Source organism: Nicotiana sylvestris, chromosome 5 (genome assembly GCF_000393655.2).
Source record: "Nicotiana sylvestris chromosome 5, ASM39365v2, whole genome shotgun sequence".
NCBI lineage: Eukaryota > Viridiplantae > Streptophyta > Magnoliopsida > Solanales > Solanaceae > Nicotiana > Nicotiana sylvestris.
Genome location: NC_091061.1, coordinates 176,136,585 through 176,164,583, shown reverse-complemented (window position 1 = coordinate 176,164,583; position 27,999 = coordinate 176,136,585). Strand labels below are relative to the sequence as shown.

The 27,999-nt window shown below is 38.1% G+C and overlaps 1 protein-coding gene across 3 annotated transcripts; it reads left to right on the top strand.

Annotated features, from left to right (window-relative positions):
* The first annotated feature begins 17,859 nt into the window (after positions 1-17,859).
* Positions 17,860-26,813, top strand: LOC104221961 (uncharacterized). Of its 3 annotated transcripts, XM_009773120.2 has the most exons (16): positions 17,860-18,069; positions 18,202-18,322; positions 21,302-21,377; positions 21,622-21,743; positions 21,833-21,883; positions 21,980-22,096; positions 22,602-22,721; positions 23,185-23,320; positions 23,397-23,567; positions 24,244-24,509; positions 24,602-24,692; positions 24,769-24,910; positions 25,302-25,461; positions 25,555-25,683; positions 26,223-26,349; positions 26,448-26,813. In XM_009773120.2, exons 2-16 carry the CDS (start codon positions 18,225-18,227, stop codon positions 26,688-26,690), a joined length of 2,049 nt encoding a protein of 682 aa, XP_009771422.1. In that variant the 5' UTR covers positions 17,860-18,069; positions 18,202-18,224; the 3' UTR covers positions 26,691-26,813. The 3 variants fall into 3 exon arrangements, with proteins under 3 accessions (XP_009771422.1, XP_009771424.1, XP_009771423.1); XM_009773122.2 differs by lacking the exon at positions 21,302-21,377; XM_009773121.2 differs by lacking the exon at positions 22,602-22,721.
* Positions 26,814-27,999: the final 1,186 nt, after the last annotated feature.

Sequence of the window (27,999 nt, the reverse complement as noted above, 5' to 3'; positions counted from 1 at the left end):
TTATCGGTGAAAACCTTCACAGGCACCATAAGGCGATGAAAGCTGAGAGAAAAACCAAAATGAGAGAGGCTTGATAGTGAAAACCCTTAGGGCACTTCAAGTCGAATAAGATTGGGAATCAGATGGGGAATCGTCAAGGGAAGGTCTTGAAAGATGATTGACGGCAGAGGATAGGCTACATGTGCATGTCATGATTATTAGAGTCGGTATCAGCGTTTGATAGGCTTTTATTTATAGTTTCTTTTGTTAAAGAGTCATCTTTTTCCTTTGTTTTTTATTCGGTTCCCCTTTTGTTTATCTTTCTCCTTTCATAGAAACATTCCTCAGTAGAGTCTGTTTGGTCAGAACCAGTGGGAAATGACTTCAAAATAGGCCATCAACTTTCCAATTATGCAAGACGGGATCTGACTAGTACACCCAAGTGGTATAAGTCAGGAAGGAACAGGCGCAAAACCCGTGTCAAGAAGGGTATCCCCATCAAGATGAGATTGATAAAAGGGATGGGCCAGTAGAAGCAATTAATATCATCCCCAACAAGTTTTGATAGCATAATAGAACACAAAGCTGGGAAAGGAGAAAGAGGAAACTATCCCCAACTAGAGTGGCATGACCGCTTACCATGTTTTTAAAATAACAAAATTTTATTTGATTTAGAAACAGGGAAAATGAACGTTATTGATGGCGGAAAGACAGGCCATAAAGAAAATCATCAAATCGGGGCAGAAAATTTTCTCATTGTGAAAATTTTCTTGAAGGCGGGTACCTATTAGGGGAAGAAGAAAGATAACACCAGTCTCAAGGGAGCTGATCTTTGAACCAGTGTTATCCCCAAGTTTTAATAAAGGAAGCTGAGTCCCCAGCGGACCAAACAAAAAGATTGAAACTTGTGTTTGGAAAGGCAAAGGGCCAGTGTCGCTCCCAGCAGGCTTCACAAGAGTAGAGCACCAATTTTGAAGGAATGAAAATCCCCCAGCAGTGTTATCCTCAACAACGTTATCCCCAGCTCATAACATTTTATCCCCCGACAGGTAAGTAAATAATTCCTCAGCAGTGTTATCCCCATCAAGTTTTCGAGGTAAGACATTTTCAAGTTCTAAGGATATGATGGGTTCATCCGCCCTCAAATAGGATATGATGGGTTCATCCGCCCTCAAATAGGATATGTTGGGTTCATCTGCCCTCGAATAGGATATGTTGGGCTCATCCGCCCTCGAATAGGATATGTCGGGTTCATCCGCCCTCGAATAGGATATGTCGGGTTCATCCGCCCTCAAATAGGATATGATGGGTTCATCCACCCTCGAATAGGATATGTCGGGTTCATCCGCCCTCGAATAGGATATGTCGGGTTCATCCGCCCTCGAATAGGATATGTCGGGTTCATCCGCCCTCGAATAGGATATGTCGGGTTTATCCGCCCTCGAATAGGATATGTCAGGTTCATCCGCCCTCGAATAGGATATGTTGGGTTCATCCGCCCTCGAATAGGATATTTTGGGTTCATCCGCCCTCAAATAGGATATGTTGGGTTCATCCGCCCTCAAATAGGATTTTATTTTCAAAGTTGTTGTTGAAGACAGGCGCCCACCTGAATAACGAGAGGAATACTTTTTGTCTGTTCATTTCATATTCTAGGTCGCCCACCAGTATAATGCGGGCATACCATTTTTCGTGTCTTTACCATTAGGCGCCCACCTGTATAACAAGGTAATACATTTCATGTCTTTACCATTAGGCGCCCACCTGTATAACAATGGAATACATTTCATGTCTTTACCATTAGGCACCCACCTGTATAACAAGGGAATACATTCTACGTCTTTACCAATAGGAGACACACTTCCTAAGTCTAGTTTTACCAATAGGAGACGCACTTCCTAAGTCTAGTTTTGCCAATAGGAGACGCACTTCCTAAGTTTATTTTACCAATAGGAGACGCACTTCCTAAGTTTAGTTTTACCAATAGGAGACGCACTTCCTAAGTTTAGTTTTACCAATAGGAGACGCACTTCCTAAGTTTAGTTTTACCAATAGGAGACGCACTTCCTAAGTTTAGTTTTACCAATAGGAGACGCACTTCCTAAGTTTAGTTTTACCAATAGGAGACGCACTTCCTAAGTTTAGTTTTACCAATAGGAGACGCACTTCCTAAGTTTAGTTTTACCAATAGGAGACGCACTTCCTAAGTTTAGTTTTACCAATAGGAGACGCACTTCCTAAGTTTAGTTTTACCAATAGGAGACGCACTTCCTAAGTTTAGTTTTACCAATAGGAGACGCACTTCCTAAGTTTAGTTTTACCAATAGGAGACGCACTTCCTAAGTTTAGTTTTACCAATAGGAGACGCACTTCCTAAGTTTAGTTTTACCAATAGGAGACGCACTTCCTAAGTTTAGTTTTACCAATAGGAGACGCACTTCCTAAGTTTAGTTTTACCAATAGGAGACGCACTTCCTAAGTTTAGTTTTACCAATAGGAGACGCACTTCCTAAGTTTAGTTTTACCAATAGGAGACGCACTTCCTAAGTTTAGTTTTACCAATAGGAGACGCACTTCCTAAGTTTAGTTTTACCAATAGGAGACGCACTTCCTAAGTTTAGTTTTACCAATAGGAGACGCACTTCCTAAGTTTAGTTTTACCAATAGGAGACGCACTTCCTAAGTTTAGTTTTACCAATAGGAGACGCACTTCCTAAGTTTAGTTTTACCAATAGGAGACGCACTTCCTAAGTTTAGTTTTACCAATAGGAGACGCACTTCCTAAGTTTAGTTTTACCAATAGGAGACGCACTTCCTAAGTTTAGTTTTACCAATAGGAGACGCACTTCCTAAGTTTAGTTTTACCAATAGGAGACGCACTTCCTAAGTTTAGTTTTACCAATAGGAGACGCACTTCCTAAGTTTAGTTTTACCAATAGGAGACGCACTTCCTAAGTTTAGTTTTACCAATAGGAGACGCACTTCCTAAGTTTAGTTTTACCAATAGGAGACGCACTTCCTAAGTTTAGTTTTACCAATAGGAGACGCACTTCCTAAGTTTAGTTTTACCAATTCCACCCATAGGAGACGCACTTCCTAGTCTGGGTTGTTCAGGTTATATTTTTGATTTAGGAGACGCACTTCCTAGTCTGGTTCATTTAAGATTTCATTCGTAGGAGACCATTTCCTAGTTTGAGTCATTGAGATTTTACCCAAAGGAGGCACACTTCCTAAAATTGATAGTTCATTTATAGGAGACGCACTTCCTAGTTTGGCTTTTTTCAGATTATATTTTATTTCAGGAGACGCACTTCCGGAATTGAGATTTCACCCTTAGGAGATGCACTTCCTAGTTTGATTCATTTTAGGTTCGACTATAGGAGACACACTTCCTAGTCTAGTTTATTGAAGTTTTACCTGTAGCAGACGCACTTCCTAATCAAGGTCTTTCAAGTTTTTTTAGGAGACGCACTTCCTAAATTGAGATTTTATTCATAGGAGACGCACTTCCTAGTTTTAGTCACCGAAGTTTTCACCCCTAGGAGACGCACTTCCTAGTTTAGTCTTTAGTTTACTCTCATCATTGCATCAGTAGTATAAGTGGGTTACAATTTTGCTAACGACTCACAAATCTTCCCAGTGCAAACTGGGTTAGGAAATTTCGTTTGTTTTGTTTGTTTTGGTTGTCAGGAGCCCGCCTGTAGAACGGAGGTTGTTATATGTTCAAGATGAAGAAGTCAGGAGCCCGCCTGTAGAACGGAGGTTGTTATATGTTCAAGATGAAGAAGTCAGGAGCCCGCATGTAGAACGAAGGTTGTTAAATTCAAGATGATGAAGTCAGGAGTCCGCCTGTAGAACAGAGGAATATCTTTCAAGATCAAGCAGTAACCCACTGGAAGGCAGAAGGTTACAACAAAAATCCTCAGCATTCAATCCAAGTTAGAAATAGCAGAAGTTCGCCTCAAGAATGCGAGTCAACAGTCTGAGATGATCAACAGAAGCTAGTCACAAAAAAACAAAAAAAAAAGAAGAAAAAAAAATGAATCCAAAGTACGGAAGTGGAGAACAGATGTGGTCTGCTCAAGAGCTAGCACCTACAACAACAAGTATCAAGGTTCAAATCCAAAGTCTGTATGAAGCACCATTCAAGACTCAAGACCAAGTTTCAGAAGACTTATAGATATGAATCCTTGTAACTAATAGCTGATAGGCTTAGTTAGTCTTTCTCATTTTCCATTTTTGATGTAATGACAGGACCGCAGACTGGAACCTCAACGGAATGGCACCTTGATCGGCTCGTCACCTCGGTACACTCTACCATCTCTCTCAGCTCCGAACTACACGTGGCCTGATTCCTTTATAACCAAGGAAATGTAGGCAGCTCAGATACCAGGGCTCGGTCACATTCCCTTCCTTTCCTTAGTGTAGTCCCTCCAAATAATGGTCGGGTCAAAAACACGTCTAGTCGTTCTTTGTCGGAAAACTCTTCGTGTTTCCAGTCAAAGAGGGACAGCTGCAGACGTGTGATTTTTGACCCTCCCCGGGAATTTTCACATTTTTTAGCGTGAGTATTTAAATTGGGTCTAATATAGCTATTTTGACTATTTTTACTTTATTTCATCGCAAAAGACAAATTACAAAAAAATATATATAAATCTTAGCTTATGTATTTCTCACAAACTTGAAAAAATACAAAAAATGGTACTTTATTTTTGTACTTTATATAATTTCGAAAATTATAAAAAAAATATAGTTTTATTAATGTTTTGTAGTCATTTTAACTTAAAAATACAAAAATAGTACTTTATGTTTTTATCGTTGTATAATTTCGAAAATTACAAAAAAAAGTTATTAACGTTTTGTAGCCATCTTAATCTTGAAAAATATAAAAAATAGTACTTTATATTTTATCTTTATATAAAAACGAAAATGACAAAAATAGTTTTATTTATGCTTTGTAGTTATTTTGCTTGAATAAGATTAATTGAATAACATCGTGTTTTATTTTCGGGTCTGGGCAAAGAATAATATTTGGGTTCAAACTACCCGTTTTTAGGCCTAATTTTCGGACTTAGCCCGTAATAATCCGAGCCTACCGCGCATGGGGGACACATGTCTTGGACCCCTACCCACGTGGGGTCCATGTCGTTTGATACACGGATAAAGCATGGCATGGGGGAGGGGATTTAAAATTTTGAAAAGGCAAAAATTTTGAAAAAAAAGGAAAGGGGACAGAAGGTTAAAAGGAACGGCTGGGGGGACTTCTCATTTGGGGGCGGAGATCAAGCTCATTCCTATCAAGGAATACATGAAACTTACTGACAAAACCAGTAGTGGGTAATCTGCAAGAGCATGGGAGCTTCTTCTTCCTAAAAGAAAACCCTAGGAAAAAAAAACCCTACCCAAAAACCACCAGCTTCCTCCATCCCGTCCAGCTCCCTCCATCCCTTCCAGCAGCCCCTACGCACCAGCCCCGTCGAGCAGCAGCTGTTGCTGCTGCGTCGTCACTGCCCCTCGACCCTACTGTCACTCACCGGCGAACGCCCCTGGAAAACCCCGACCACAGCTGCTTCACCACCTTCAGTCCAGCGAGCAGCTGTTGCTGCGTTGCTGAGCAGCTGTTGCTGCGTTGCCGAGCAGCTGTTGCTGCATTTCTTCGCCTTCGTCGCCAACGACCCCTTGTATTCCCAGCAACTAGTAGCAGCATCGACCACTGCCCAAACGACCCTCCATAGTTTCTCCTTCCTCAAGCCAAACGACCACCTAAACCAGCCTCTCCTCGTCTCAAAACCTCCAGAAACGACCAACCAGTGCAGCCATGAAACCACTCTTGAGGTTGTCGTTCGTGTTATGAGTTCCATCGAGGTTGTTGCTATCCATTTTTTTGGCGAGTTCGAGATGTTGAAACTCGACATTGCTGTTAAACGTGAGTATTCATGTTACTTTTTGTTGGCTCGGTGGGTTCTTTGCTTTCACGTCTTGTCTCGGTAAATTTGAGTAGTAGTAATATATTTATCATATCTTAAAGTTTATATTGTCATGTTAGCTTATTGCTGATTGTTAATGTTATGTTCTGTTGTTAATTTTATATTTTTGTTTATCACTGATTGTCAGTTATTTGCCATTTATTGTTAGGTTGTTAGATTATTAGCTTATACTTCATTAAACTAGATTAAGAAGAAAAAGAATGATAGTTTATAAATAGCGTCAAATTAGTGATTTGTGGCAATATTGTTGTTTATATGTAACTAGATTAAAGGAACCGGGGGTGCATCTCATGTGACCCGGCTCCAATTTGGAACAAGGTTAAATAGAACTTGTCGTGAACCACGAGTGCATTACATATAGCATTGCTTGCAATAGGTTTTAAGTAACCTTGAATTAACTCTTTTAATAAATATAGCGGAATGTAGTTCTCTTTTAAATAATAAAATGAGATGAGCCTCGCCAAATAAAATACAAATTGCGGGGCTCTCAACAGATGGTTATTTTAAATGCTTAGACTTCGGGATGGGCCGTTTAGCGAATTCCACGGCCCTACCCAAAGTAAATGATACGCTAGTCACTTTAGGCGCGTATTTAATAATGTTATCTTCCTAAACTCGGGTGCACATTTATGTGACCCAAATCCAAATCTCAACGGAATCGAAATGTGTCTCTAATTACGGGTACATTGATGTAACGTGGTTCGAGATATGTTTTCACGACGTTGCAATTCTCGTAAAATATAATAATAAAAGCTGTCAAGAGTTAAAATTTGCACATAAGTTCATATTTGTATAAAATCAGATAATCAAGCCGAATATGACAGCTGAGCAACCATGCTAGAACCACGGAACTCGGGAATGCCTAACACCTTCTCCCGGGTTAACAGAATTCCTTATCAGGATTTCTGGTGCGCAAACTGTAATATGGAGTCATTCTTTTCCTCGATTCGGGATTAAATTGGTGACTTGGGACACCCTAAAATCTCCCAAGTGGCGACTCTGAAATAAACAAACAAATCCCGTATCGATTGTCCTTTAATTGGAAAAAACTCCTACGCCCCCGCAGGGGCAGAAAAAGGAGGTGTGACACCCGCCGAATCTTCAACATCTGGTTTCGACGGGCTATGTCTCTTTTTTCTGCTTCTTCTGTGTCACTTTCCTCTTCTTCATCTTCGCCTTTTCCTTTTCTTCATCTTCGCTCTCGAAGATATTATTCTGGAGGATCGAGATGAAACCCTAGAGGAGGTGGCGATCGAAGATATTATCGTCGGGGATGCATGCCCGAAGAGATGGCGCTCGAAGATGCTGCTGCCGAGGATGCACCTTTGGGAATAGGCTAGGCTATAGGCTTTTTACTATATGTGTACCCTTTTGCTTCTTTGTTTCTGTGTAAGGACCCTTCGTGGGCTTTTGTAATCATATGTTAGGACCCCTCGAGGGCTTCTGTAATCAAGTGTTTTCTAAATACAAAGACGTTTTCCCAAGTTCATCTTCGATGCTTGCTATATTTCCTTTCATTTGCACTTATGGAGACCCTGAATGCGTGACTCTGTCGGCTACTGCCAATATCGAACCCAGATGTGAGTGTTTTTTCTGACATTTGATTGATTGATACGACCTCTCATGGAACCCTTTGCCATTTCTTGGATCGATCCTGGGTTGAACCGATAAACTCGGGTCGTCTGGACCCTTACTTCGAGTTGAATGAAAGCAACGCTTCGAGCCTTGAGACCATGATTTATCACCCAAGCCTTGCGGTAGTCTTTGAGGGGAAATTTGCTTGGAGGTCCGAGGATAGGGACTGCCCTTGAGCTTTCGAGAGCAATCCCCGAGCGGAGGTTCGTTCAAACTCAGGCATTCTGGAAACTTGCTTCGAACTCAGCGTAAATAGCCTGAATGCGTTATAGATAGATCCCGGAAGAGGATTTGTCCGATCTCAGATGGTACCCCGAGCCCGAGCCCATACGGGTGGAGTTTAAGTCCTTATTTCCTTGGAGCCTAAATACTTTTTGACAAAAGTCCCCGAGGTCGGGTACCACCTCGAGTCTTGTAATGATGTCATTGGATTCCTAGAGCCTAACCTTTTTTGATGGAGGTCCTCGAGGTCGGGTACCACCTCGGGACTTGCGATGATGCCATGGCTTTTTAGAGCCTAACTTGTTTTTGATGGAGGTCCTCGAGGTCGGGTTCCACCTCGGGACTAGCGATGATGTCATTGGCCTTTTAGAGCTTAACCTCGGGACTAGCGATGATGTCATTGGCCTTTTAGAGCTTAACTTCTCTTTGATGGAGGTCCTCGAGGTCGTGTACCACCTCGGGACTGGCGATGATGCCGTTGGCCTTTTAGGCAGGCAAATCGCTGCCGTTTTTTCCATATATAGGGTCGTTTCTACTCATTTGGAGATCCCACCATTTTAAGTATTTACCCTTCTTTTCTTGCGTTAAGTCTTTCATTTCTTCAGTATTAACATATTTGCACAGATTCCTGCTTTAGTTCTCTAGTTTTGCCATGGCCATGACTGCTACATCGGTGTCTGTTCGGCAGAGAAGGGAGAGTTCCGCCTCCGGCATTCAAGAACAATGACAGTATACCTTGAAGCCTACTTCTTTGATAGGAGAAAAACATCTTGAGTTAGTGAGAGAAGACTGCGGATGGGGGGAGAAAGTAGTGTTACAGACATTTTCCTCGAATGAGGGCATCACGGATCGTGCCGATGGATTTTTGAATGCGTACACGTATCCTTTTACACAGGGCCCCCCTTGATAGGGTTTTGCTCGACTTTTCTTTAAAGTATCGGCTTACCTTGGCGCAGATCCACCCGTCATTTTGGTGAACAATGTTGATGATGAGATTTTCGCGGAAAAGGCGGGGCTTGAACTTACGCTCAGTCATCTTATTAGGCTGTACCGACCCTTTTACCATCGAGGTCCGCTAACCTTGCGATGTCGATCGACCACGCCTTTCGTTATTGATGATGAGGAAGATGGAGACCGGGAGTGGATGAGTCGCTTCGTCCGTGTGCGGACCGCTGATCTTATCCCCGTGGAGCTTATGTCATTCCCTTAGGAATGGAACTATACACGTAAGTGATGCATTCCATGCCTTCTCAGTTTTGTCTATGGCAAAAGTCGGTTTCATAATCGTGCCTTCTTTTCTTTTTCTGCAGTAGTTTCATGGGCGCCGAGCGACGTTACTGATTTGCCGGATTAGGTTCAAAAGTTGGCGACCAACTCGACCTGTGATGAGCGCAAGTGGCAAGCTTTGTCCCAGGGCAGATGGGAAGCAAAACATCATGGTGCGTGATGTGCTAATTTTTCCTTTCCCTTCCTTCATTTGGAGAGGCATTTTCCCTTTATGCGTATTAATCTTGTTGTTGTAGGCATCGGAGAGCCTTCCCAGGTGAGGTCGTGCTCCTCTAGAGAGGGGGAAGGGTTGTCAGCTTCTGAGCTAAAAAACAACAATAATAAGCGAGAGATGCTTTTACAGGGCGATGTCGCTCAAAGCAAGACAAAACAAGGGCTTCGGAGCGGAAGCATCGTCTGAGCCTGCCGCATCCGTGGTTCCTAGTTATGGAAAGATGGTTTCTCTGTTGCTGTCGCCTTCTTTTTCCGTCGACAATACTTCGAGGGATACTAGGAACTCGGGGTCGCATACACCAAATGATCGTGCTTCGACTGGAGTCAACCCTTTCAGAGCTGAGGGAACTAGGTTGGCAGATATGCGCTCGGCCTTCAAGGAAGCCCAGAGGCTTCACTTCGTGGTAAGTTTCGGCACAGGCCTTTCGAGCTTCGCGCCTTCCCTTCCTTATAGGGTTTTTTTTTGCAGGCCTTCGACAATCTTAAGTCCAGGCTGCTTTGTTGTGAAGCCAGGCTGCGGAAAGCTCTGGATGAGGAGAGATCATTTAGGCGCATGTGATGAAAAGGAAGTAGAGTTGGAATACTTGCGGTATGAGGTAAGCCAGAGCTTGGATTACGAGAACTACTTGAAAGAGCAGGTAATTTTCTGTCCCGGGTGAGTGTGCATTCCGCCTTCTAGCTTCTGAGGCTAACGCTTCATTTATTTCAGTTGCAGAAAAAGATGGAGGCCCTAGAGCACCTTCGGGATGAAGCTGGCCGAGCTAGGCGTGAGCATGATGAGCTAAAAGCTCAGGCGGATGCTCAGGCTTTAGAGGGGAAAGGTGCTCTAGCTAAAGTTCCCGCTTTTGAGGCTCAACTTCGCTTAGCTCGTGATAACGCTTCAGTTCAAACAGATATGATTACGAAGCACGAGTCCGAGCTTTTGAAGGTCCGGGCTGAGATCGTTGATACCCGGGCTGAAGCCGTAATGAGCCGAGCTAAGGCTGACCAGGAGATGGCGATCTATTTAAAGGACGCTACCGATGCTCAAGCTGAGCTGAGAAGGATCCACGACAGTAAAGAAAGGATCAAAGAATATGCTCGTTGCAAGTCTTGGAGAAAGACCCTCGAGGAAATTCGTGCTAGGAGCTTCGTCCTCTCGGAAGAGTTAGCACGAGCGAGGGCGGATGAGCGTGATGCTCAGTTATTTCTGACTGACACCAAAGAAAGCAAAGATGAGTCCTGCAGGCCGTAGCTCCTAGGGGGCATAGATTTCACCATCTGTACATAGCATTTTCAAAGCATGTTTGTAGATAGAGATTGCATTTTTTTCGCATATGTGTATAAAGAAAACCTTGCGGCTTTATTTCTCATGTATCTCTTTCTATCTCGAATTTGGCCAGGTGAACTGGTCTTCGAGTTGGTAGGAATCCTTAGATTCGTGATATGGCCCTGTGGCTCATTAGGCTGGCCCGTAGGCTCTTACGCGCTTGGTTGATACGACCTTTTAAGATGGGCTAACGACAATGGCTCTTATGCCTTGGGCCGAAGCGACCATTTAGTGTAAGCTGGCATTTGAGCTCTTACACTTTTGCTCTTGGGCATTTTACTTAACTGTTTTGGGTTCAGTCTTCGAATCGGGTTTCGACTCGAGCTCATTCGACCCTCAAGTTTTGTATTTGTGGGGCTGGCGGCAATAGCTCTTACGCCTTGGGCCGATGCGGCCTTTTAGTGTGGGCTAGCGACAATGGCTCTTATGCCTTGGGCCAATGCGACTTTTTAGTGTGGGTTGGAGATAATGGCTCTTACACCTTGGACCGATGCGGCCTTTTAGTGTGGGCTGGCGACAATGGCTCTTACGCCTTGGGTCGAAGCGACCTTTTATTAGCTTTATTTTTCCCTCGTTAAGGACTTTTTGAGATAAATTTTTTTGCTTGAGGCTTTATTTTTCCCTCGTTAAGGACTTTTTGAGATAATTTTTTTTGCTTGACTCTTCGACGGTTCGATAAAAACCTCGATTACAATTCGTTTTGTGGCAATAATCGAGCACCTCAAGAGGTTTGGCTCAGAGGATGAGTATCTCGAAGCCTGTGATTTGGAGCTGACATGGTCAAAGCTCTTTTGCCTATGTCGAGGGTAGCCTGTTTAACCGGTTCTTTTCGAAGTAGATTCGAAGTAATTGAAGGCTTGTGATTTTGTAGCGACGGGCATCCCCGAGTCGTGTTAGTTCGGTTGGTACAGCCTTGTGACCGGAGTTATTTGTGTTAGGCCGGAGCCTTTAAGTCCCGAGTGAAGTAGTTTCGGCATGTATATTGAGGGTATGCCTTTTTAGGGGTCTTACAAGTTCGATATATAGCCAAAACTTTGAGATCAGGTTTATGCCTTTAGTGAGGTCTTACAAAATTTTCATGCCTTTAAGGTCTTACACTTTTTAGATACTTGGTACAAGTATGGTTCATGCCTTGCTTGAGGTCTTACAGATACTGTTGTTGCCTTATGTAGGTCTTACAAGACCGAGGCTGCCCGCATGTGGCCTTACAACCTCGGGTTTTGATAAGTCGATGGAGATGGCGCTTGATGGCAGTCCCCGAGTCGTCGAGGGTTTCTTGACTTGGGAGACATTACTTGTAAACTTGGTATTACCTCATTGAGGGCTTACAATTTCGGAATTTCCAACCCGGAGGTCATTTGAGTTTTTGACGCCAGTCCCCAACTGTTCGGGTCATCTTTTGGCTTTGGAGCCATTTTGTGATCTTGTTGTTGCCCCCATTGAGGGCATACGAGCTCGAAGCTCCAACCTGGAGGTCGCGTTATTGTGAGTCATTGACACCAGCTCTCGAGTGTTCGGGACACTTTCGGCCTTAGAGACGTTGCGTGATTTTCGTGTTGCCTCGCTAAGGGCTTATGAGTTTGGAGTCCCGACCCAGAGGTCGTTCAGGTGTTAAATTATTGACGCTAGTCCCCAAGTGTTCAGGACATCGGCGGAGGAGTCGTTTTTGCGAACATGTCGAGCTTCTTTTGGAGCGTGAGATGCTTTGATAAAAGATATTCTTTGATTACTTGGTACAAGTATACATGTTTTCACTGTCGAGGTCCCGGCTATATGGGCACGGTTTGCTCGACCGTTTGGCCCGGTACATCATTTTCCTATTGGGGCCCCATTTGGCGTTTCTTGGTTTTTTCGAGTGGATGTCCTTCCCCGGGGGATGCCCCCCCAGTGTTCGAGGTTGATTGCAAAAGAGACCTTGAATACTTGTTGAGTCTTCCTTAGGTAGTATGTGTATGTTGCCTCATTAAAAACCTTGCCGGTAAAATCCTTTTTGGGATAAAAACTTGGTCGAAGGAAAAGAGTGCAACGGATGCTTTAAAACCTTAAGGTCTTCGAGCTGGGTTAGCGCTTTGACTACTTCAGTCGGGTGCCTGCATAAGGGTTAGTGTGAAAAAATGAAAAGGGAGAGGGTTATACCTTAGTGTGGGATATGCCGGCAATATTTCGAGGTCCGATATGTTCTACTCGCTTGTGATGAGGACGCAGTACGGTCCTTTGCTTTGTTTAATCTGGCTTAACCGAAGATGTAGTTTGATTGCCCTTTGGCCCCTTTGCAGGTGGAGGTATTGGTGCCGGCGCCACATAGTGCACCGCGAAGATTTCTCTTGCCGCATGTTGTTCCCCGTAGACGATTTTAATTCCATCCTTTGTATGTAATTTCATCATTTGGTGGAGGATGGATGGTACTGCTCTCATGCAGTGTATCCAGGGCCTCCCAAACAAGGCGTTGTACCTCATGTCTCCTTCGATGACATGGAATTTGACATTCTGGGTTGTGCCGGCCACGTTGACCGGGAGGGTAATTTCTCCTTTCGTTGTTTCACTTGCCATGTTGAATCCGTTGAGGACTCAAGTGGTGGGCATGAGTTGGTCAAGCAGTCCGAGCTGCTCTATTATCCTCAACCTGATAATGTTGGCCGAGCTACCTAGATCCACGAGTACATTTTTTATTTGAAAAGTATTTACAAGGAAAGAGATTACCAATGCAGTGGGGTTGATACAAGGTCTCGGTGTCCTCTTCGCTAAATGTGAGGGCATCCTCGGGTATATACCCCCGGGTTCGCTTTTCTCTAGTGATGGATATTTTTGTCCTTCTCATCATGGGTTCCTGTGGGGCATCGATGCCTCCCAAGATCATGTGGATGACATGTTGCGGCTCATTTGTTTCGTTCTTCTTGGCTGCCTCTCTTTCTCGAAACTGATTTTTGGCTCAGTCGTTGAGGAATTCCCGGAGGTGACCTTTGTTAAGTCGTTGGGCTACCTCTTATTGGAATTGGTGGCAATCATCGGTCTTGTGGCCGTGCGTGTTGTGAATTTCACACACAAAGTTATGATTTCTTTGTGATGGATCTGATTGTACAGGCCTGGGCCACCTGTCGTCTCTGATTTTACTGATGGCGAACACGATGTCCGATACATCGACGTTGAACTTGTATTCTGATAAGCGAGGTGCCTCTGTTGGCCCTACGTTCCTATCGAATCCGGCTTTGTTGATGGGTCCCCGAGGATTTTGTCCTCGGTCTATCCTTCGGTTATTGCGAGGTGGGTTACGCCTCGGGGCGTTCCTTCTGTCTTCGGTGTATGGTTGATATCTTTCTTTGTTTGCCTTTGGCTCCTTCGCTAGGAGCCTACTTGGGTATACTGAGCCCGAGCGGGCTCCTAGATAGTCGTCTTCACCCTGATCTTCGACTGGTATCAATTGTGGACGTCCGACCAGGTCACAGCGGGGTACTCGACCAAATTTTGTTTCAACTGCTTTGAAGCCACCGAGCTTCGTTCACTCAGACCTTGAGTGAAGGCCTGCACTGCCCAGTCGTCAGAGACTGGCGGTAGTTCCATCTGTTCCATTTGAAAACAAGATATGAACTCTCGTAGCATTTCGTTCTCCCTCTACTTGATCTTGAACACGTCAGATTTTCTTATTACTACTTTGATGCCACCGGCATGTGCCTTTATGAAGGAGTCCTCCATCATGGCAAATGAGTCTATGGAGTTAGGAGCTAGGTTGTGATACCACATTATGGCCCCCATCGAAAGTGTTTTCTCGAACTTCTTTAGTAAGACGGACTCGATCTCGTTGTCCTTTATATCATTGCCCTTTACTACGCAAGTGTAAGCAGTAACATGCTCATTGGGGTCTGAGGGCCCATTGTATTTTGGGAGGTCTGGCATTCTGAACTTCTTTGGGATGGGTTTCGGAGCCACTTCCTCAAGGAACGACCTTTGTATGAACTTCTTCGAATCCACACCTTTCAGGACTGGGGGTGCACCCGAAATTTGGTCGACCCTAGAGTTGTAGGTCTCGACCTTCTTGTCGTTGGCTTCTATCTTCTTCTCGCCCAATTCGATCCTCTTTGTGAGGTCCTCGAGCATCTTTACGATGGCGGGGTCGGCTACCGACCCATTGTTGCTTGACCTCTCCAGTACCTGCTCGGCCGGGGGAGCCGTCCCCGGAGCAACCACACTGGGAGTTTTTTGGTGACTTTGTAGCTGAGCAATCGCTAGCTGTTGTGCCTACAACATTTCAAAAATAACATTAAGGCTAATCTCACGTTCTTCCCTGGTTTGGGTTTTCTGAGCTTCTTGTGGATCCCCTTGGTGCACGCTCCTATCAGTGTGGGAGCTTATGTCGATGTGTTGGGCGTCGCGTGAGACCGCGTCCACAGGGGTTGGTTCTGGTGCATTCCCAGGGTTTTGTGGTGGCACACCAACACTTGGAACACCCACACCATTTTCTCCGTGGTCCTCAAGATTGTTGTTTTCACCCCCATTCACCGAGTTAGACATTTCGACCTGAAATCGAAGATCTTGGACAAGAGAAAGCGTGAAAGATAACTTGCGTTATATAGTAAAACCAACAAGAAAATAATCACTATTATTTTTAGCCCCACGGTGGGCGCCAAACTGTTTACCGTGAAAATGGTAATAACAATTAAATTTGATTATGGTACTCTAAAAATACGTGATCTATTTTTATGATAGTTGTTAAGTAGTTGATGCTATGTATATGAGACTTAGAAACGAAATGAGAGTTAAGGATAAGGTGATAACCGAACCAATAGGTTAACAATCGGGGCCTCGAGCTTGTCGATTCGGGGGCCTCGAAGTCGATTCCGGAGCTCGACTGGGAGCTATCGAAGGTAGTCGAAGTATGACTAACAGTTATAATAATATCAATGAAGGCTCTTTATGGCCAATGATAAGCAATAAATGATGAACAATAATGAAGATAATAAATGGAAGCAATAATATCAAAAGAATGTGTTAGAGAGCAGAGAGAACGTTCTTGTATATTTCGTGTGGAGCAACTGAAGCAACAAGGATTTCTAAAATGATAAGGATCCCCTTTATATATGAGGGGAACCCCAACATAGTACAAATGCATTAATTACAAAGATATGGGGATGAGACAGTTAGATGATACCCTGATTCAGGGTTAGAGTAGTCCACTAGGCTCTGTCAGTCCTAGCCGTGTACCTTGGGAACTCCCCATTTCTGCCATAGCTGTGGTCGACATTATCCCAAGGTCGGGCGTCGACGAACCTCGAGGGGGGAAGCTCGATCATAGCCTTGTAGCCTCGAGGCTTATGATCTTCTGAGGTGCCTCGATAACGAGAAATTGGACCCTCCGATTTTACCGTATACATAAAACTAATAGGGTAGAGTAAAAATTATTATAACACTAAACTCACTATACATTTTAAAGATGAGTTCAAATATAAATATTTGTTGAAATATTAATGGGATTTCACATTTAAATTTATACTTCCTGTCAAAACCTGGTACAAGTGAACCTGCTGCCGAAGTGTCTTAAGAAAGCAATTTTGATAATATAATCAAACGGTTATTTATTTATACTACACTTTTATTTTTTCTTAAATATATCATTTAATATAGTGCTCTAGTAATTAAGTGAAACAATAAGGGTACATAAAAGATGACTTCTTAATTTTTTTTCAAAACATCAACTATTTTGAAACAAACTTAAGTTGTCAAAAGTGATTAGTATATTTGAAGCCAGAAGTAGATTAATCCCCATTAATATCAAGTTTGGCAAAATCAAGAAAATAATAACTAACAACAACTTAATAAAATTCTACTAGTATGGTTTAGGGAGGGTAGTGTATCCGCAGACTTTATTCCTACACGAGGGGTAGAGAGGAAATCAAGAAAAGTTGGTAGAAATTAAAGTAAAAGCGTCATTTGTTAAGTAGCCTTTAATGAAGGAGATAAAATCCTAGTTAATTCTAGACGTAAAATGTGGTTACACATTGAAAGTATAAACTCTTCTTTTTCCTCTTTTTCTTCTTTCATAGGTTGACAAGACTAAATTTTCATATGTTGGTCCCTATGCTAATTGTCCTAACATACAGTAAAACTTATATTAGGTGAATATAGTCAAGGTTTAAACCAACCACCTCAAACTCCTAGTGTTTCACAAACAACAATTAAATTACCAACTGCATTATTAATTAGCATAATTAATAGCCAAAGCTCAACAACAATTACCGAATACCTCTTTTTTGGAACTGATAATGTTAACATTAATAACATCAAATCGAGTAAGCAATGTACAAGCATTTGAAAAACACTATTCAGAGAGTTAATCAAAGATTTAAAGAGAAATGGGTACACTTCTTAATATATGTACTTTCTAATTCTTTTATTTCAGAAAGTTGTGAAACATTCCGTAAATCCTTCAAAAAAAATATTAATTTTATTTTTATAAGTATTAAAATAAAAGTATTGATTTTTTTTCATCCCGTAAAGTTTCTGTGTATTTAAATATAGTAATGTTTTAAAATTTTAATTTAAAAATACCCCTAAGTATCGTTACCGTCCCCCTTAAGTACCCTCGCTCTAGGACCGGCAGTGATACTGGTACGGTACCCCTAAAATTCCCAAAAACCCACACCTTTAATTCTCCTTGACCACAACCTCAATAAGGAACCTTCCCCTTGCGGGTACCGCCCCTTACCCAAAACCCTCCCCTTAAACAACCCTAGATTATTTGTTTTATTTTAAAAGTTGTTATTTCCACCTAAAGACAAATTATTTATTGCTATCTTTTATATTAGCAACAATAAAATTTTTTAATTAGAAATGCATCCAGATATTACCAAGAATATGGTGGGATGAATGAGATCCTTTTACATTTAGCCAGAAATTTCGGATTTAAACCTTGAGAATGAAAAATTTCTAAATAGGAAGGAGTCCTGTAAATAGGCTCTATCCGGCAAGAATTTAAGTTAATCAGGTGAACTTTAGAGACGAGATGGTTAAATAACAGACAAAATACATCCACTAACCGAAAAAAGAGGGAAAGTGGTAATGGGGTAAGAAAGTTGGGTTATAGTCTTTCACTATATAAGAAATTTTGAATAAAATTAACCATTCAAACTTACGTTAATTAATGATTAGTTAAAACACCAATTAATGCTAAGCTTTCTCTATATAATCCCAAGAAATGAGCTTGAATTTTACTCTCAAATAAACCTTTGTAACGCTTTTTTACTCTTTTGTATTCACACCTCAACCCACATACTTCTTTCACTATCTTTCATCAAAAAATATTTCACTCCACCTCTCTTCCTCCCCCCCCCCCAACAAACCAAGTCAAAAAACAAGACAAAATACTAAAGAATCCCAAGAAAATTATTCCTGAAAAAACCATAGAACATTTGCTTCTTGTCTTGCTTTTTCACACTCTATACACAGGTTATGCATTGTCTTTTCTGTTTCTGTTTCTGTTTCTTCTTACATTTTTTTTTGTTTCTTTTTCGTTTTTTACAAGAAAATGATTCTGGTTTTAATTAATGTGTATATATATGTGCAAATGTGGCTTTACAGGAAGTGAAAAAACTGGTTAGAAGATGAGAAAAATGAAGAAGAGAGAATGGAGCTCTATTCTTGGATGGTTGATCATTTTTCTTCAGCTATTTTTGTTGGCTGAATCTGCATTAACAAGAGAGTTAGAATTCTTTACCTTTCTTTTAAGTTTTATTATTATTATAATAACTTCACTTTTTAGTACTCTGCTATTTAACCTACATTAATTTAAGAAATTAAAGACTAAGGTTTTGTATGTTTAATACTATTTGTTTCTGTCAACTTGATGTTTGCTCAATACATCCTGGGAATAGAGTTCATGATTTTAATTAGTTGAGCTGACGATTTTTTTAAGTAAGGGTGGTATTTCGGGTTAGCTCCCGTACAGTGACAAAGCTAGGAATTTACCCAAGAGTATTTAAATTTGAAAGGAGTGAAAATAAATCTCGACAAAGAGTATTTAATATGTGTTATATACCTCTAGGTGTAATATTTTATCTATATACATCGTGCAATTTTTCGACAAAGGGTGATCATTGACCACCCTTATAACCACGTGGCTTTGCCACTGCTCCTGTACCTCGACTATTTTATTGATATATGCTATCTTTCGTTTGTATAAATATCGTATAACTCTACCACAAAAACTGGAACATATAGAAATAATAAACACCAAATAAAATTTTTTTTGCTGGAATTTAAGCACTATTTTTTCCAACATTATTAACCACTAATCCACTATCCTGAGATGCAACTGACGAGTCAAAATCTTAATAACTGAAAATTGTTTGTGGGGTTTTACTTGGGTTTAGTGGCTAATCTAATTTCGGAATTCTCTGTACCTTAATTCACTTGAACTTCTAATTGAAGGGTGAGATGGAGAATTCACACCTAATTTTTCTCTTCCTTTTCCTTTTATTTCTGTTTTATTTATTGTTTTTTCTTTCCCTTTTTTTCCTTTTCTTTTTCTTTTCTTTTTTTCTTAAGAAAAATCATAGGTTTCATTTCAATATATTCCTCCCTCCCACCCCACAACTATTGGATGATAAAATCAAAGCTCTATTGTTCCTTTGATTCAACTTTCTCTAAAGATTTCTTACCTTCTTCAATTTCTTCTATTTATTTACAATTTTATACCAGTCAAACAAAATTAGACTCGGAAAAAAGATTTATGGTCTTTAATATATCATAAAATATTTTGTCTATAAAAATATATCGTTATGAGCAAAATGAGAAATTTAATGTCAACGAATTTTTAAATATATATATTTTATTATTTTTTAACGCACTATAAAAAAAGTCCCACATCAAATTGACCAGTGTGTGTCATAGATTTATTCTAATAGTTTACATATATTGCCTACAGAGAAATTAAATTTACTCCTTGTTTAAAATATCGCAACGTATCTGAGCAAATGACACTTGTCAAGTGATTCTGTGATCGAATTTGCCTTTTCAGTTTCACACACTAATTTTTGTTCTCACATGAACTAAATTGTCATCTTTCTATTGAATATTTTCACCGAATTTATGGTCCTATCGTATCATGTTTTTCTTTTTATTCCTATTCCTATTCCTATTCACACCACACAATAACATCTCGTGAATGTCCTAAAAAACAAAAAGAAAAAAAGAAAAAAAAAAGTGATTTTCCCCCTTAACATTCTCCATTTTATTACTCCAACCACTTTGAATTTATATGTGCACCCCTTAACTTTAAAGAGCCTTCTTGAGATGACATTTAATATATGCATTACTCCCTCTGTCTTATATTATATGTCGTGTTTCTTTTTTACATGCCCCTTAAGAAATATTAATTAGAAAAGTGATTAGACTATTCTATCCTTAATTATGTCTTAAGATATAATCTCTCTTCATTGAATATCTATTATATGTGTTATCTCTATCTTCAAGAACAATTATTACTAAGAGTAAAAAAGAAAAAAAAAATCAATTTTGTCTTGAACTTCTAAAGTGACAAATAATTTGAGACAACTATTTTAGTAACCATACTTATTAATATGAGACGCAGGGAGTATATGCTATTTCTTTCACCCTATAAGAAATGTTGTCCCTATTTTATAGGGCTGCTATATATTATTCCCTCCGATTTACTTTACTTGATTTTTTGTTGGCCCCACAATATTTGATTTTTTTCAGTATCAAGTAGGATTTAAATTTTTTTTTTCAAAGTTACTCTCGGAGTAAAGAACTTAGGAGTATTTGTTATATAAATTAAGATTAATATAATCAATCTCATTATTAATTAATGCTAAAAAGTGAATTCCTTAATGTGTGAAAACAACCAAAGAATAAATTAAAATGGACCGAAGAAAATAATAGATTAGAAAAAAATCTCATTATAAAATTAGAAAATTATATGCAAGTAATTATTTATAAATAATGGGACTATTAACCTAGAAAATAAGATAACTACTTATTATAATAGTTAAGAACGTGGAACGTCATTATAGAACCAAGACGTTATTTTATTTAAATGGAGAACGATAGAAAGACTTATGCCGCTGGCCCTTAAGAAAAACTCCATAGCTATTCAAACAACTAGAGCCAGATGTTTTTTGTTTAATTAAAAACAAAAAGGTCAAAAAGAATGATATTAAAGAGATAGAATGTACTGGAAATTAAAGAGAACCCGTGAATGAGAGATGTCACTTTTCGTTGGTGTCTGTGACTCTTTAGGCCAAACTGTTGACTAAATTTATATTTAGAGGCTCAAAAATGATATAGCCCTTGCACTTTTTCTCGTCTTTTCTAGCATTAAGAGTTTTTTTTGGTTTCCATCCCGTATTCGATATTTGTATTGGGGTCTGACTAAATTTGGGTCATGCCAAAAAGTTTGATATTGGGTACAACGCTCTCTAACAAAGATGATTTCATATTCAGGATTCGAATCCGAGACCTCTAATTAAAGATGAAAGAATATTTATCATTGTACCATAACCTTTTTTTGGTCCATTAAAAGAAAATTCACTTTATTTATTAGTAATTATGTTTAATCTGTGTGCTTATAATAGTTTAAGTCTGCGTTCTTTTCTATCATTTTCAATTCACTATTGCTTGGTCCCTAATTTTTGCTCTTTTTGGGGAAATTGTTTTGCAGAAAAATAAATAAGAAAAACAGCCAATTAGATGAGCAGTCTTTTCCACCAGTACAATTGCTTAGACTGGATGATTATGTAAAATCTTCTATTACCATCTTTCTAAAGCTTTTCCAATTTTTTATTTTATTTTTATTACTATTTCTCATAGATTAAACCAGAAAAAAAAAATAAAAAAAATGGTGGCTGATGAACATATAGGCAACTCAACTAATTTAGAATAATTGAAGTAAAGTTGATTGATATACAATTTTCCTTCTTTTATTTTAAGAAAAACCTTTTTTTTTTTTTGGTTTCCATCTTATTTTTTGTTCTTTTAAAGGTGGTGGTTAATAATGGAATATTCAACATCACTTTCTCTATTCCTGGAGGAATGGTCACTGGAATACAATACAATGGGATTGAAAATTTATTGGAAGATGAAAATGAAGATGATAATAGAGGGTAATTTTTTTTACACATTCTATTTACTTAATTTTTCTGTTTTCTTGGTTAAAATATTAACTTAATTTGAATTCTTGAAATGAAAATAGGTATTGGGATATTGTTTGGAACAAGCCAGATAAACCAGGAATTTTTGACAAGTACGTTTTATTTTCTTTTTTCCTACAAATTTTGATTCGTAAAATGCAATTTCAAATTATCATAAACTAAAAGGAATTTTTATTTCTGATATGCAGACTTCATGCAACAGATTTTAATGTTATTATGGCAGATGAAAATCAAGTGGAGCTTTCATTTAAAAGGACTTGGGATTCTTTAAATAATTCACATCTTTCCATGAATATTGACAAAAGGTGGTAATTTAAGTCTCTTTACCTTCATCTTTGCCATAATAATCGTTAAATGCTTTAGTATTATTCTCGTATTTTCTTACACTTAGTATTGTATTATTAATTATTCTCCTTACTTCGATTACCTTATTATCTTGCTGTTGTTAATGTTATCTTTTTTCCATGACTTCTACACTTCCGAATTTCTTAAAAGAACGAGAAAAATGGTGTGACTATAACCCTAAAAATGTATTATTATTATTATTATTATTATTATTATTATTATTATTATTATTATTATTACAATTAAGTCATTACTATTCCAAGAAGGAAAATTGTCATTAATTACTCATTTAAAGACGAAAAGGGAGTAATTTAGTCAAACATTCATTATAAAATAGTAAATGCTATTAACTATTTGTCGTGATTATGATTAAGTGATTCTTTTGTGTTTTTTTTGTGTTGTAATTAAGAAATATAATATTCGTTTTTTTACCAAACTTAATTTTTCTTTTCTCTAAGCTCGTAGGTTTATAATAATAAGAGGAAGTTCTGGATTTTACTCTTATGGGATTTTAGAACGTTTGGAAGGATGGCCAAATATTGATGTCTACCAAGGAAGAATTGTCTTCAAGCTCAAAGAAGAATTGTACGTAAATATAAATACTATAAATGCTTTTATTATTATTCTTTTTTTTATTCTCCTTTATATTTTTTCTATTTTTGAAAAATCCCCTTATTCACCCATTTTATATATTTAGTATGATTGTTTTTTGAATTATTTTTTGGGATAGCCATTCTTAGGGACGCTATTTAGGGATTAGTCGGTACTTATTTTGTCATGAAATTTTAAACTAAAAATATTAACTTCAGGACATTTTAAACTCGGGATATTTTTGTCCTGAAAAATTAAAATTCAAGATGCACTGACTAAATTTAGGGGTATATTTACATCTGGTAGCTAAAAAAATGTATAAAATTTGTATACTTTTTGTACATAATATACAGAATGTATATATATATAAATTATATATATTTTTTCGACTATTTTTACTATGGTTATACAGTATCATTTTTCCTTAAATTTAATGATTTTAAAATTGTTTGGGCAGGTTCCAATATATGGCGATTTCAGATGAACGGCAAAGGATTATGCCAACGGCCCAAGACCGTGAAATGGGCCAAAAACTTGATTATCCAGAAGCTGTTCTTCTTACAAACCCAACTAATTCTTTTATTAAAGGAGAGGTAACTTCAAATTCTGCAGTATTGTTTTAATTTTTTACCTTTAATTTTATTTATTTACTTGAAAATATGTATTTAGGTTGATGACAAATATCAATATTCTTGTGAGAACAAGGATAATCGGGTTCATGGGTGGATAAGCCCAAATCCACGAACCGGATTTTGGATGATCACACCAACCGATGAGTTCAGAACTGGTGGGCCTCTCAAACAAGACCTTACTTCTCATACCGGCCCAGTAAACCTCAATGTAAGTAACTTCTCCGGGTAAATTTCAAAAATAGCCGTTTTTCGAACTTGTAATTGAAAAATAGTCATAGATTCAAAAATCATTGAATAATTAACCAGTATTCAAAAATCAGGGCAGTATCTCCGATTGAAATCCATGACACTTTCATGGTGTTTACTTTTCACCGTATTTTCAAACTTTGGCTATTTTTCAAAAAAGGGTCCAAAAAGGGCTAGCCTGCACAACTTTTGCAATTTATCCATATATAAAATTTAAAAATTGATTTTTTCTATTTTTCGATTAAATTTTCATCTAATTCAACAGACTGCTGTTATTTTTATCGTGCAAAAGCTATGCATTTCAAAGTGTATTGGGTACATATTAAGCTTAATATTTTTGGGCAAAGATCACTTTTAGCCATCTGCCAAAACTATTTACATCACGGAACCGAAAAAGTGTTTAAAATTTGTATATAACATACAACAATGTATGTATATATAAAACATATATATTTTTTCGGCTATTAGTTTTAGAGCTGTTTTATAGTGTCATTTTTCCCGATATCAACCAAATATAACCTAAGAAGAAAAATGTGATCCATATGTAGAGTTGTTCATGGTTCGGCTTGGATTAGCTTTTCCCTAAAAATAGACCAAATTAATCGAGTACTAATTAATCGCGATAACATATTTAACAGATGTTTTTTAGTACACATTATGCTGGAGAGAGTTTGGGACTGAAATTTAGAGATGGAGAGCCCTGGAAAAAGGTGTTTGGCCCTGTTTTTACATACCTAAACTCACTTTCACCTGATGAGCTAGACACTCTTACACTATGGACTGATGCAAAAGAACAAATGTTCATAGAAACTGAAAATTGGCCATATAATTTTCCTCTTTCGGAGGATTTTGTTCGATCTGATCAACGGGGTATTGTAACCGGCAGATTACTCGTTCGTGACAGGTACATTTGCTTAAAATAACTCTACTATATAATATAAGAAAATGACTAAATTTTAAATGGTGATCAAGAAGCTAGAATTTTTTTTGTTGCAGCTATGAAAGTGATAAGCTTATTACTGCAAACTCAGCTTTCATTGGATTAGCTGCTCCAGGAGATGTTGGATCATGGCAAATGGAAAACAAGGTTAATATTTGTAAATTTCCAGCTTTTACTTGTGATTGGAAAAAAAAAATTAACCATTTTATGTGTTTTTCTACAGGGTTATCAGTTTTGGACTCAAACAGATACCGAGGGCTATTTCTTGATTAATAATGTCATCACTGGAAATTATAGCTTGTATGCTTGGATCCCTGGATTTATTGGAGATTACATGCATGATGCATACATCAATGTCAACCCAGGTTTGCAAATTAGTTTTAATTAATCCTATATTTACATCAAATAGTGAGTTGATATTTGAATGTCAATATTGTTTTTTCATCGATTATTAGAATTTCATCAATAAATTTGATACACCTTCCGTTTTATGTTATTTGGCAGTGTTTGACTTGGTAAGGAGTTTCAAAAGAAAAGTTTTTGACACTTACCAAAGTTAAACATGCTATGATATTTCTGTGGTTATAAGAGCACTTCATTACGGGCAAAACAAAAGGTTCGAAAAAGATTCCCAAATAGTAGTAAAAAAAGGCGTTATTCTTTTTGAAACAGACTAAAAATATAGAGAGTATTTAATCTGAAATAGAGCGGAAAATATGATTTTTCACTACTCAAATATGGCTACGGATAAAACAGGATCAAGAACAAGAGTAGAAACTCTCGTATACGATGCGCCAAGGAACGGTCCAACACTCTGGGAAATAGGAATTCCTGAAAGGACTGCTTCTGAATTCTTCATTCCTGATGCACAACCAAGACTTCTGAACCAATTATATGTCGTAAATAATGCAGAAAGGTGAGCTAAATTTCATTCAGTTAGCGATATTCTATCAAGTTTTATGTTGGTTTATTTTGCATAATCAGAAATGTATTTTGTTGGATTTTTCAGGTTCAGGCAATATGGATTATGGGATAGGTATACAGAGATATACCCTGATGATGATTTGGTTTTTACTGTTGGATTAAGCAACTATCAAACAGATTGGTTCTTTGCTCATGTCAATCGATATATTTACAAGTATGTTCACAACATCTTTACTCCCTTTAGCGCGTTTTATCATTTGAACGTTCCCTTTGCATAATAAGTGAAATTTCTAAGCGTGCTTAGTATGATAGAAGTCATTACAACTATATATATATCCTGTGTGTTTCCACAAGTGAGGTCTGGAGTATGATAGAAGTCATTGTTCATGAAAAATGTTTTCCCGGAAAAATATTTCCTCATCGCACCAAACACCAGAAAATGACTTTCTCATGAAAAATATTTTCTCGAAAATGACTTTCGTCATACCAAACATCCTCTATGTTATACTTTATAAAGAATATGGGCCATATATACCCAGAGGCAGATGTAGAGTTGTGACATCGGATTCAACCGAACCCAATACTTTATACAGAGCATAAATTTATGTATAATAATTTACTAAAATTATAATAAATAGAAGGTTTGAACCCATAAAGCTTAAATCCTGCATCCGCCTCTGCATATACCAAAAGAGAATAGAACATTGCATATTTTGATTTAGAGTGATCTTGATTATGGCCTTTTTAATGCAGTGATGATGGAAACAAGACTTATGTACCAACTACATGGCAAGTTCTATTTGATCTTGATGATATTGATCAATCAGCAAATTATACCCTTCAACTAGCATTAGCCTCAGCAAATGATGCTGAACTACAAGTATGGACTAATAATTTTCTCAATCATTTTACTTGTAACTATCCGCATATTTTCATAGCCTTTTCGACTAAGTACATGTATATTTTGCTATATTTTAGGTTCAATTTAATGATGCAGAACCAGATGCTCCTCACTATACAACAGGATTGATAGGCAAAGATAACGCGATAGCTAGACATGGGATTCATGGATTATACAGGCTATATACTATAAATGTTCCTGGTTCTCTTCTTGTATTTGGAACCAATGTTATGTATCTCAAGCAAACTAGAAGTGAAAGGCCTTGGAGAGGAATTATGTATGATTATATTCGTCTCGAAGGTCCTCCTGAAAGTTATTAATCTGGAGGAATTATTGAGCTTAAACTTTTGGGTGAAATAGAACGGGGAAATTTTGGGGTTGTAGATGTTGATAGAATTTGAATGCTCAAGAAAAGTTGATCATATCTATTTTTTTGATGTTTTCTTGGTAGGTGCCTGTAAATTTTGAGTAGCTTAGTCTACTAATCTTGAACCGGTAAAAATTTAACTGATAATAATGTGCTTAAGCTATCAAACTTCTTCTTTTTTTTTTCCTTCTTTGAGCTTTATGTTTCAAGCACATTGAAAAATAGCCATTGTTTTGCTTAAACCCGGATAGTTCTAACATAATATGCAGGATTATAGAGCTCATGCGTATAAACTTCCAGTATATTACGTTGGAACTCTAGCGCATGGAAAGTTCCAGCATAATATGCAGGATATTGGAGCTCCTGCATCTAAATTTTCAACATATTATGGAACTCTATCACATTATAAAATTCTATCATATTATGCTGCAATTTCATAGGTAAAAAATTCGAATTCAAGCATATTATATCGGAATATTTTCGAGTTTTTAACAATATATTTGTTCAAATTTATATTTTTACATGAAAGATAGCTAAATTTCGATTATTTTTAAAATTGTGACTATTTTTCAAGTATCAGTTGTAAATCAAACTATTTTTGAATTATTCGAACTCTTACTTCTTGGTTGATGATTGAGTGAAATCAATCCCATAGACAATAACTTAATATTTTCATCCTCGGAGTTTGAACTCGAGACCTCGGTTAAGAGTTAAGAGTAACAAAATGTTTACCATCTTTGTATATCACACAATTGGCGTTATTCTATTTAAGTTCACCCTGTCTTCTAAGCCAGCTTTGTGCCATTTGGATTAAAATTCGTTTAGATGGTATTGTTGGAAAGTACACTATTTTAGGGTACGTTAAAAAGAAAAAAACTAAAAAGGGTAAAATATTCCTTTTCTATGACCGCACAGTTTTTGCTGACTTTCTTCATTTATTAAACAAAAATTTCCATATTCATTATGTTTATAAATTAAATTTCTCTTAGTTCTACAAATTTCTTCCCTTTTGCGTTATATTGTGCAATTTATAGGATAGTAATTTATCATAAATAACTGGAATTTTGCCAAAATTTGGGCAAACCGGCCAAACCGACTTTGACAAAATTATGTCCCTGGTCAGTTGTAAATACTTAAATAGCTAATATAACTAAACTTCAACTTTACTTTCCATTTTACTGTGAAACAAAAAATAAACTTTGCATCTTACATGCAGCTAAATTTGAAGAAAAATTGCACCAATTTTTTTTTTTTGAAGAAAT

Bases quoted from the DNA above. Each gene is read 5' to 3' on its own strand.
- LOC104221961 (XM_009773120.2), top strand. From the start codon at position 18,225: ATGAGAAAAATGAAGAAGAGAGAATGGAGCTCTATTCTTGGATGGTTG. The intron at 24,911-25,301 runs GTTTGCAAATTA...CGGATAAAACAG, and splicing joins ATACATCAATGTCAACCCAG to GATCAAGAACAAGAGTAGAA. The intron at 25,684-26,222 runs GTATGTTCACAA...TTTTTAATGCAG, and splicing joins GTCAATCGATATATTTACAA to TGATGATGGAAACAAGACTT.